The 12492-nt window shown below is 44.0% G+C and overlaps 1 protein-coding gene across 3 annotated transcripts; it reads right to left on the reverse strand.

Moving 5' to 3' along the window:
* Positions 1–5273: 5273 nt before the first annotated feature.
* Positions 5274–12119, reverse strand: alx1 (ALX homeobox 1). Of its 3 annotated transcripts, none has more exons than XM_023795198.2 (4): positions 10120–12119; positions 9177–9481; positions 8257–8355; positions 5274–6677 (listed from the first exon to the last, which is right to left on the reverse strand). In XM_023795198.2, exons 1-4 carry the CDS (start codon positions 10340–10342, stop codon positions 6357–6359), a joined length of 948 nt encoding a protein of 315 aa, XP_023650966.2. In that variant the 5' UTR covers positions 10343–12119; the 3' UTR covers positions 5274–6356. The 3 variants fall into 3 exon arrangements, with proteins under 3 accessions (XP_023650966.2, XP_023650965.2, XP_023650967.2); XM_023795197.2 differs by having other exon boundaries at positions 8227–8355; positions 10120–12118; XM_023795199.2 differs by lacking the exon at positions 8257–8355.
* Between the last annotated feature and the right edge of the window lie 373 nt (positions 12120–12492).

Below are 12492 nucleotides of genomic sequence, written 5' to 3' on the forward strand. Positions count from 1 at the left end.
CACTTTGTCATACCGCTCTTTTTCACTGTCATCGGACATGCGTGCAGCTGAGCTACGAATATTTACCGCCCAGACGATGTCAGAATGCAGGAAGTAAACACTTGAACTTTAGATGTATTATGGTTAGGGTGAGACAACAGCCACAGGAGAACACAGTGGATATAGGGGCCTCCTTCTGCTTGTGTCCTGAGCATCTATGTTGTGTGCGGACAAAACAGAGAAAATGTGGTACTTAAATGTGGGGGGGAAAGCCCGACTGCTCCTGAAAAGCGAATGATATGGACTGGAGGACAGCATAGGAGAGAGTTTGATATTGAGGGGGTACACAGCTTAATAATTTAAATACAACGGTCTGTTTATTGGGGGCCAAATTAAATATTAGGGGGTATAAGCCCCCACCGCACTCCGGTTTCTGTGCCCCTGAATACCCAGTGAAAGGTTTCCTAAGGTGACAGCCTCCATTTTCTGTGGTCTGGTTGGAAACGCAAATATTAGAGCTCAGTTAAGCAACCATTACATTGGGTTAGTTATGGCAAAGCCAGTGAAGGGTGTGGCTTCAGGGAATGAGGGACGGAGGGGAAGCCTGGGACTGGGAGGGAGGAGATGATGGAGGGACGGTGATCTCTGAGGAGTCTAAGACTAAGGTCTGCTTAGGACAGTGTTTCTCAAGCCGGTCCTTGGGGACCCGGAGATGGTCCACATTTTCGCTCCCTCCCAGCTTAGGATCCCTGAAGACTGGTTTCAGAAACAGGGGCTTAAGGTGGAGTGAAAGCCCTGAGCCCATTAGATGATGGTATGAGGGGCCGTAGCTGGTTCCCGGTATTGGTGGGGGTGAGGGGTAATCAGCAGCTTGTTAGCAGTTTGCTACTGCAACAGGCTGCCAGTGAGACCCCCCCCACAGAGCTGATTTGTTAAACTAACTGGGAATGCTGGGATATATCACATCAGTCAACAGCAGCTAAAGCCAGAGTCTCCCCCGCTGTCCAGGATGACGGCATTTAAAGGAGCTCTAATCTGCGCTCGCTTTTGGTGTCATTGGCAAACAGACCCCCCCCCCTCCACCGGGACCCCCCTCTACCCGCAGTGTGTCTCCTCACAGAGATCCCGCTCTTCTCCTGTTCCTGGAACATGAACACTTGGATTTTGCCCACATTCACCATGAGCATTCCCGTTAATCCAAGGCAGCCATCCCAACCGTCACTAAGAGCACCACGGATGCAGACGCAGGTGGTCTGCGCAGACGTTACACAGTCAGAGGGCTTCCGGTGCCGCCCAGGGCCTGACTGCTCTGCCCGCGCTCGCCCTCTTTGATGTGCCAGCAGAGCATCTCATGTGGTAAATTAGGCTAAGCAGAAATAACAAACAGACCGCCGTCTCCTTTCTGCGGTTCCTGTGCTGCTCCTCTTCCCTAATGTCACTGCATTAGGAGGGGAGACGCTCTGGCTGAACGGGGTAAACAAGAAATAACTTAGACGTCGCCCCCCTGTGGGCTGACCAAGGAAAAATATTATCCTACTTTGAATTAAGTTTCCTGGCGAGAAAATATAATGGTGGCCCTTCAGTTTGTGAGAGCCATCTGATAGCTTCTCCTCCTACCTTGGGGACTGTACTACATCTTACAAACTCCTGAGCATCTGTTTGGTGACTCGTGGCTTCAGTGGCATGTGGCTGGGTGAAGATTTGTCGGGGGGTGGGGGGGGGTGCATGGACCCTAAAGAATGCTGCATTAAATTTGCAAGCATGCGAGCTTTGAGCAACTGCAAGCCCCAAGCTTGTGCGGCCAGTGGGTCCTTGCTCTGAAGGGAGCAGGGGTCTGTGCAGACATCTTAAGAGGAAGATGCGGCTGATTAAATCCAGAGTAATGGCACAGTAAATTTAAGAAGAGAATGCACAGTAAATTTAAGAAGAGTGAATCTTTAGGTCTATGAACTCACCCCTTGGCAATTACACAAATTAGGCAAATGGGGGAATATCACGATGAGTTAAACAGAGCTCCCTATCAACTGGCATCAGCTAATCTTTTATCTGTAGGGCTGTTTGTTCTCCCAGATTTGTGAGCCTGAGAGATGAGGTTTCAGGGTGGGGGTGGGGGGGTCCCTGACAGAGTCCTGATGGGGCTGAGAGGTGTTCCTGGGATTACCTACTAACACGCCACGCATCGGGGGGATTTGAGGATATTAGCGCCAGGGCCCCGAGGAGCCCCCCTGCAGGGCCACACACTGGGCTCTGATTAAGAGGGAGGTGGCAAAATATTTCTCAGGGGCTGGAGCCCCAGCACAGCAGGGGCCCCAGTGCTCAGAGTGGCAAGCGGGGCCCACCCGGCCTGAGCCGAAGGGAGGAGCTACCCCAGCATGCCCGGCTGACTGTAATTGGCCGCAGACGGCGGTTTGAAGGCCAGCCCCGCCTCCACCGCCCCGGGCCACAACCCGAGGGCCAGAGCCAGCTCTCACATGAAAGACGCTTTATAACATAAACATATTCTTTCATTAAAGCGCCGTGTGGTACCGGCTGGTCTGTGGAGTGACCCGGGAAAGGAGCAGAGAGGAGGCCTGGAGGGGGGGGGGGAGGGGGTTGTATTTGGGGGCTTTAACGGAGATCAGCAGGGGGACAGAAACCTGTTTGCATGTGCTGACCTCTCACCTCTCAGGCAGGCCAAGGGCTGCGGCCGTACGCATCCACACAAACACCTTTAAATACGTTTTTATGAATATTTTGGAAAAAGAAAAAAGATTTTCTAACAGAATGGTGATTTAAGTCTCTTTCTGAGGGGTATTACTGGGAGCCATCACACGGCCTAGGCACCAGGTGTTCTGCCAATACCCACCCATGTTCAATGAGGGCAGAGTGAGCACGCACCTCCTGAGGAAAGCAGCAGCGCCCCCCACAGGGCTGGAGTGTCCGGTGCAGCCTGCACAAACAAACCCCGCAGATACGGTCGCCTGAGAGTCCGGCCCGGTATAGTCGCACCTTCTGAGGGGGCAGCCGACACACAGGAGACGGCTATGAAGGTGTCCTGCAGGAGAATGCCGGCGTCTCCCTGAAGCGTAGATGCATGTTAGTTTTGGCCTCAAACGTCATTGTCACAGCAGGGTCTGCCCCTTCTGCATATTCATCCTCCTGGTATTCGTCACTGCTAATGAGCTGGAGTGATTGTCCATAACGCAAACGACACAAAGGTGTCATCGCCTTCAGCTGAGAAAACAAATAGCATCCATCTCGAGAGTGACTCACTGGCACGACCCAGAGGGAGTCACAGTCACCGGCCTCCCGAGACCAGACTCTGCGAGGCTTCAAATATCCCGTCCCCGCGAGGAGCAGACATCTCAGTTTTAAACTGGCAAAGCTGAATATGAGTAATTCAATCCTGTATCTCAAGTGAAAACAAAACACAGACTGTGTCACAGCCTTCCCAGCCAGTCTGTTAAGCACGTAAAGATGGCAGACAGAGTTTCATCTTCAAACAGGGCCATGCTCTCTGCCTAACTACACTCATTTACTTCTTCGTTTCGTATATTTTGTTATATTCAATAAGCGCATCGCCAACGTCCGCCAGGCAGTTCCTTCATATTCCGTGTTTCCACGCTCGTTTTTCCGGCATGTTCCTCCTGTACTCCCTTTCTTTCCCAGCTCACAGGCCTCCACATTGTAATTCCCTCCACCTCACTTCCTCTTGCCTGGGGACCCTTCCCTGGAAATCTTTCCTTTCCCTTCTTAAATCAACAGGGCAGACTGAGGCTCAGGCTACATCGCCCTCAGATCCGCTCAAACCTCCGAATGCTGCCGCCCGCTATGATCCGGGGATTTACGGCTACGGCGGGATCCAGGTGACGCTTCCTGAGTGTCTCTCAGGGTGCAGAAGCGGACAGATGTGTTTGTCTCCGTGAAACAGCGTCCGTTTCTACATTAATGTGAAATTAAATTCAGCTTCTAAGCCATTTTTGGCTCTGCTTGCTCCAATCGAGTCAAGTCAAGTGGGCTTTTATGTCCTACTATCCATGTACAGGTACACAAGTGCGACATACAGAGAGCGAGTGACAGGAGGGAGGTTTTCACAGGACAGTGTGAAGCGGGGGGGCTGGACACATGGTTTATATACACAGGGCCATCTGTATGTAACAAGAAGTAAGACCAGCGACGTAAAGGGATGGAATATAGTGGCTATAAATGATACATATATATGTGTCATGACTGCTGACAGATATATGCTCTCTGGGGCCTAGAAACTCTGTGTAAAGCAGAAGAGTTCGTGCTGAAGTTAAACCTCAGCAGACGTGTCCTCAGTGTCGGTATCCGAAAGAGCGCCCCTGGCTGGCGGCCGAGAGGAAATACACGTGAAATGTTTGTGAAGTAACGAGATGGCAAACGCTCTCGCTGCGCTGAGCACATTCTCCATTAGTCATAGTACGGCAAAGCAACTGCACCTTGGGATTCGCCCCCACCGCGTTCTCCGCTTGGTAATTCGATGCACTCCTTGCCCTTGAGGTGGGGATTGCCGTGATGCTAATCGAGAGCCGTGTTGTTCTTTCTCTGCGGTACTATGGGGAGGAATCAGTACAATGCAAGGAGATGCTAGAAGGTTCCGGAGACTGGAGGAACTTGCGCCTGTGTAGAGACGAGACATGCTGTCAGTCGCCAGGCTGGGATGAGGCTTCTGCTCAGCTGCCCCCCCCCCTCCCCCCCCAGCGTCAGTTGCCCCCTCTGCAGGTATATGAAGCCAAAGCAGAAGTAAACAAAGTGGAGGCAGGATCTTCAGATATAAGCATAAAGAAAATAAAACAGCAGATGTAGCCATGCAGCCGTAAGCCCAAGGTGGACATGCCTTCTGTTATTCTACTATTGATACCCGCTTGATGCAGATGATTGTGTTTGTCCTGGTAGCTTATCTGTAGCGCTGAAACCCCCTCCCACTAAGCAAGCTAGCTGTGCGTGTGTTTATCGCCTCCGTGATGGATGTCTGACCATGTGGCCGGTCCTCCCTTCTCTTGCCTCTTGATTACATGGCTGATATAACTCCTTCCTTCGGGGGACAGCTCAGTGAGATGTATAGTTTACTTTCGGAGGGTGCAGGAGTGTGCCGTTAAGAGGCGTCTGCCTCGCTTGATCCTCCAGCAAAGAACATATTTAGTTTAAAAACAGATGAAACGCGTGATGCAAGATTTTAATGTTTTTTTTATCTGACAGACTTCAATGCAGCCGGTCTTTTTCAGCTTCAGAAGAGTTTTGGAAAAGTAAGGTGACAAAGTCGATGACAGAGCATCTTACAGAAACGGATGAGGGCAACCCTGATATCAAATATTTATAAACAAAATATTTCAGGTTTCATGAACTACGTATGCAGTATGTGTCTGTGTGGTTGGGTGACAAAATGGAAAAATACCAGTAATTCATATTCAATTAAAATACAGGGCCTGTAGTGAATAACATCATAAACATAGCACCACAAAAAAATGCGATAAAAATACTGAGCATTTCACAAATTATACTTTTATATCACTGAAATGTAGACAAAACTTAACAAAATAGGCCGTAAGAACTGGAACAGAAACATTTTTCAAACAATAGCAAAAAAACATTTTTACTATGCAAAAGATACGCAAAAAGAAATAAAAGTAACATAGCGAATTTTATTTAATCTGTTAAAATTGAAACATAATTATATTACAAAAAATGCTAACCCGACGTTACCATAAACTGTAATTACAGTAATTGTAAGGTAATTACTTAAAGTGAATTGTTTGGTACCTGTATGGCAATTAATTATGGCAAACTGTATGGTAATTCATTACGGTGAACTCCAAGGATAATTACACTGAATTGTGTGGTGAATATTTGTGGTGAATTGTACAGTAATTACAATAAACTTTACAGTAATTAATTACGGTAACTGTATGCAAATAGTTACAGTTAACTGTATGTAATAAAATACAGTGAACTGTATAGTAATTACGTTGGATTGTAGGGTAATTAGGGTGAACTGTACAGTAATTACAGCAAGAAGCTACATCATACTTCAGGTTACACTTTGGTTTTTTTAGCCCAATAATTATCTGGACAAAAATTTCTAAAGAAATTAGTGCAGTGTTCAGTATGTATCTAAGCAGTGTACATGTAATGTGTACATATATTACACACATATAAAATAAAATATCCTTCTTTGGGATCCTCTTTAAACTTTAGTACTCAGGTTTGCCCAAACCATAGCAGAGAATGGGCTGTGTGCTACTAGATCTAGACATGCAATGGTTACATGTATAAAAATAAAGTCTTTGTAGCCCATGGCCAGAGCAGCCAGTACCGTAGGCCTACATTGTGCCTCCTGGTGCCGTATTCTGTCCTTAACCAGGCTCCCCACCCATTCACATGGCCCAGGAGATGTTGGCTGCGTGCTCCTTGGCCTTCATCCTGAGCACGGCGATACTGGAGGTCCTCCTCTCCAACTCGGGCTTCGTCTCGAAGGCGTGTCCGCTGGCCGGCGGGCTTAGCAGTGAATCACTAAAGAAGTTGTTCAGGGACATGTGGCCAAACTGATTCTGCTGGTTGGGGAACGCCATGTACCCGTGGTCCCCGCGAGGAGAGTGGGGGTAGGAGGACACACAGGGGGGCGAGCCGCGAGCGATCATGCAGGAGGACACCACCGAACCGCCAGCCCCGGGGCCCGTCCACAGGTTATTGGAGATCTGTGGGAAGAGGCAGGGCTTATTGTGGCCATATGGATCTAAGGTTAAAAAATAATAACATCCTGAAGGGGAGGGGTCCATATCCACATGAGAATCTCAGAATCGTGAAGCGGAATGGAGAGACGGCTTCATGGTCTCTCACACACAGGCCAGAGAGGGCGGATAGACAGCACTCCGCCATCAATTTAACATCAGATATCTGGCATCATTACCTCAACCAATATAAACACAGCTAGCATTACTGCAAAGTTGCTTTTATTTTTAAAATATGTCCAGACTACGTTCTTGGAAGCATACAGCCCAAAAGGCTGGAATGCATGAACGCTGCTTCAGACAGAATCGAGACTCAGCTCTAAAGCGGTAATGCACTATAGTCCGCGCATATGAGAATCTGCCCATTATCAAAAGTTAACTGGTTAAACAATATTAAGAGAGATGGGTTTATTCTGCTGTTTATATGAAAAACACATGAGAAAGAATCGAAATTTTTAAACAGAATTTGTGTCTGGATGCTGGCCAGGCCACTGAGGTTACATGGTAGAAGGGTTCAGGCAATCAGAACTGGGCTCCTTTATTGATCATGTCAGTTATTGTGAGAGTAATCTACATATGTTACCCGGTGCCTTCTGCTACATTTAGCATTTAGCCTGTGCCATACATGACGTATAACAGCGAGGTTCCTGAGTGTCAAACTGCTGATTACGGCCTGTCAAGGACCACGGCGGCCGCTGTGACGCGCAACTGAGTTTCCACTCTTATAACAGAACAAAAACTGCTTAAAAATAAATAATAATAATAATAATAATAATAATAATAATAAAAACTACTTTTAAAGCGTGTGTGTGGGTGCCTCACGTATATTAAAACGCGATATGAATTGCCACCAGCCGAAAATTTAATTACATTAAAAACCCTGAAATGGATTTTTAGAATTTCATTTAGCCTCAGTTTGTTAGTCGTCTTTGTTTTGTGAAGTCAAACGGCCTCGAATGAAATCTAGCCTGAACCGCTTTGTCGCTGTGATAATACACGTGTACACAGCACAGTATTTAAATGGGCCTGTCTTAATGTGAACTGCAGCGGTAATGTGTACGATGCCCTTATCATAGCGCCATTTGCAACAGTATAATTCTAATTACACACATAAATGCTGCAAAGTAAATGTATTAGCCTATCCGTAAATCTAAATGAATTCAATGAGCATAAAGATATAAGAAATATACGCCACAAAAGCCGGCGGTGAACGGGAGCGTAACTTAGCAGCAACAGGCAGAGGTTTGAGTGGCCGATCGCATTATCGTGGTCCACTGCAGAAAACATTTTTAATAACCGTATGGTAGCAAATCGTTAATATTGTATCAGATACACGAAACGCGACTAGCTGAAACCATTCGTCATAAACAAATAAACACAAATAAAAACATTAAGTGAATAAATAAACAGTAAGCAAATCCATGGGATGAAATGGCCTGTTAAGTGAATAAGCGGCCTGTGGGTAAAGCCGAAAGCAGCCCTGCCGGTCCCGGACCCCACCTCCCCCCCCCCGTACCTGGGGGTAGCTCTCCGCCCGCGGTAATACCGATAAGTCGTAGGTCGCCGCGAAGTGGTTCTTGGCCTGCTGGATCTGTCCGTATCGCTCTCTTTTGCGCCATTTGGCTCTTCTGTTCTGAAACCACACCTGAATACGATGCAGGTAACCGCATAAACGTCATTATACTTATACGATGCAGGTAACCCCATAAACGTCATTATACTCATACAATGCAGGTAACCCCATAAACGTCATTATACTCATACAATGCAGGTAACCCCATAAACGTGTACAGGGGCTAGATTTTAATTATGCCGCTAATCCCGTAAACGTGTGTTAGACGTCTCCAAAACATAATGACAATGACGAATAAAATACATTTCGGGGATATGAAAAATATACCACACATCAAAGACACCAAACGGAATCTAGGAAGCAGAGGACGCTTGCCACAACTGCATTTTTTTTATACATAAAAATATGCCCCTAAAGTAAGCAGTTTCAAAGTGCAACAGTTACGGCGTGTGGTAGTTTTCTTACTAATCTCTCTGTAATTCTCTTTATAATCACACATCACCACAAGCTACAAGAAAGAAATCATTTTAAAAAGGCTTTTTAAAACAACCTGCCTCCGACAATAGGCATTTACGTATGGAAGAAAATAGGCCTACGAAATAAGCATGCGCATATAAAATGACACATAATCGTACTCTTGTGGTGCATTTAATCTTAGCGTTATTACGGTTTAATTTCACAGCAATTCAGTAACTGAACAAATAAGTGTGGTCCATACGATACTGTCATAAACCTAATATACGATGAAAAAAAAAGATTTAAAAAAATAGTGGCCTATAAGATACTGACTCATACGAATTAAAAAGCACCATTATATGTCATCCACTGTTTAAATTTTATTAAAACTGAAATTGAAGATGAAATAATTCCATTGAAGGAGGGTGTGATTTTACCTGGACTCTGGCCTCTGTGAGCTCTGTCCGCATTGCCAGCTGTTCCCTCACATACACATCTGGATAGTGGGTCTTCTGGAAGACCTTCTCCAGCTCTTCCAACTGCGCGCTTGTGAAGGTGGTTCTGTGGCGCCTCTTCTTGCTGCTGGACACGTTACTGTCGCACTTTTCCCCCAGGTCGTCTAGGTCGGGCTTCTCCTGACCTGCGCTCACCGGCGAGCCCCTCACGGTGCAGCAGGACTCCATGGACTCGCCGAAACTCGTGTGCAGAGGATCCTCCTCAGATTTCGGAGCAACATAAGTAGCTTCTCGTGCAGAAGAAAGTAAACAATAAGTAAACGTTATTTAACAAAAACAATGTGAATAAATAAGTATTGCGATTAGCCTATATGGTAGGCCTATATGTTATTATTCATATATATCAATTACATTTCTAAATAGCCTAATGCGAGGAATTGTCATTTTCAATTAACCGTTTTTGCAAAATTGCCTACAATTACACATGATGTATCATGCCAGTGAGTCCGTATATTAAAAGCTACAAACTCACTAAAATATTCACATTTGCTTCACCTTTTACCTCGATATGTGCACAATTTTTTAGTGGGTGGGATATGTTAATTTTATTCTTTCTCTATTCTCTATTATTATTAAATAAGTAAATATAGTTTAACTTAAATTAAATTAAGTAGTCTCGGGCCGCATTGCATCATGTCTGTCCGACATTTTATTTAATTTCCATGGGGCTGTCTCTCAGGCGATGGGTGTATTACATAAAAAATTACACCTCTCAAAAACTGCAGCAACACCAATAACGGTGAATATTGAAATGTATGCATGCTGTATTATACCACGCACGACAACAGCAGCGTCAATAACATGTATTGGGCAAGGGTAAATAATTCATGAAGCGCTTGTTAAAGTGTCATCATATGTCACCCACCATTTTGGTCTTCACAGGGAGATGCCCTCTCCAGCCTCGCGTGGGGATCCCCGTTTTGGATGCTGAAGGCCTGGACGCACTTGGGCGAGGTCTTGCTATAATACTGCACACTGTCCAGGTTCTCCATAACTTGATCCAGCGAGCCGCCCGATCCCATGTAATAATCGCTGCCTTTTATCACTTGGCTCTTCATCGAGAACTTCTCGGTCATAAACTCCATCATCGTCCGAAAGTTTCTCTTTTCATACGAAACGTCAACCTGAAGCAAGGCGACTAGCGGCAATGGGTCTGCAATGGGTACCTTCTTCAATATTTCGTCTTAAAGAAAGCCCAGGACTTTATATCACGAAAGTGCGATTCCCTGAAGCAGCCTCCCAACTTATGAATACGGAGCAGCGCAAACTCCTCCCAGATCCTTAATCCAAGCTAAGCAAGACTTTACCGCCCAGAAATAGCCCAAAGATAACAAATACTTAGGTTTTCATTTAAACAGCCTTTGTCATTCTTTGTAAAAGCTGCAAACCTGCATCAGCGCTAATTAACTGAATACTGTTTAAACATCCCAGTACATAAATCAGTACAAGTACTGAACAGGGAACGGTGTCCACAGAGTGCACTGCGATGAAAAACATTTAACATCTCATTTCTTTTCGATCTTAAATATAAAAAAAGCTTCCTTAATTTCTCAAAAAAGTTAAAATAACAGTTGGCCTATGGATAGGAGCTTTCTTCGGTATAGGCTACTTCAGGTAAAATCATTATCAGTTAATTTAATTTATGGTTTAGCGTTATAAAATATTTAGTATGAATACACTTTTAATATTCAATTAAATGAATCGGATACAGCTGACAGTATTTGTGCTGCATTTACAATTTAGTTTTTACTTGCAAGATGAATTTAAACAGGGCCAAATTTAGCAGGCATTTAATTAACACCTCTGATTGCAGAAGCAGACTTGTGGGATACCAAATCCTGAATTAATTGTCATGCAAGTATAGATCCAGTATTAAACAAATTATTTCATTTAAAAAAAAAAAAATTAACATTTTTTCAAGTGACATGGGGGGGATAACCCAGTCCAATATACACAGCGACTGGCTGGAAATAACTGAAGTTTTAACAGTTGCTAAATTTTAAGACACTCCACGAAAATGTGGAAAGTCGGCCGAATCTTGGACTTTAGTTATCTGTTATGAAAAATAACGACTTTTAAGCCAAAAGCAAAGAATTATGGGAGAATAATTAATTTCTACAAACATATATGCGCGCTGGGGTAACAGAGCGAAATTAATTAGTTCGTTTCAATGGATGTGTCGAAAGTTAAAAACACTAAATGTAAGGCCCAAAATACACTACGTAATGGTAGTAAACTTTACTGCAAATTACTACAAAAAACGAAAATTGACGAAATGAGACAAAAAAAATCCTTTACATATCTGTTGTGAGTTAAGCGATTTGGATATTGTGGAATAAACTGCGAATATACACATGCAAACATTTTAATATTGTAAAAGAAATTATGAAATAAAATAATAATAAATTAAACAGCTAAATTAAAGAATGAGATCGAATGACCGGCCGCACACCTGTCTGCGCGAGCCTCGGCCTGCAGTCTTAGATCTTACCATATTTTTAAATGCCTATTTCCACTTAATTTATAGGCTTGTTTATCAGAACAGACGCCTCAGTTCTCGGCAGAACCTTAAAAATCAGTGTTTCCATTAAACGTGCAATTAAAGGACACGGTGGAATAAAACTGATTTTTTTTTTCGAAATACACACATGTCGATGAAATTAAGCTGCGAGTAACTTTTGTGCCGTGGGCAACCGTACATTTTTGCATTCCTTAGAAAGATTATAAAGGGTCTTGGTTCCTGAAACTGATGAAGTGTTACAAAAGCACTTTGAAATTGACTAAGATACAGCGCAGACAATGCTAAATCGGGACGTGAGGTTGAATTCTCCATTAATTGGAACTCAGTTGTCTATTAATAATTAAAACCAGGCTATTACAAAATGTTCGCATATATATGTATATATTTATACATACACACACACGTTTTTCTATATATATTTCTATACATATTTCTATATATATATTATATATTATATTATATATATTATATATTATATTATATATATTATATATTATATTATATATATTATATATATATTTCTATACATACACACACTGTGTATATATGTTGAGGATTATCCTGTGGATTTATTTAAATACAAAAAACCTGCTGGTAACTGAGCTGGGTGGATCTTTTCGATTTGATGGTTTTCATTTTCTGACCATTTCATTGACATATCGCCGTTTTCTGGCTGCGCGCGCGCCGCGGCCGACAGGCCCGGAGTGTTGAATCCCT

This window comes from Paramormyrops kingsleyae, chromosome 1, assembly GCF_048594095.1.
Source record: "Paramormyrops kingsleyae isolate MSU_618 chromosome 1, PKINGS_0.4, whole genome shotgun sequence".
Lineage (NCBI taxonomy): Eukaryota > Metazoa > Chordata > Actinopteri > Osteoglossiformes > Mormyridae > Paramormyrops > Paramormyrops kingsleyae.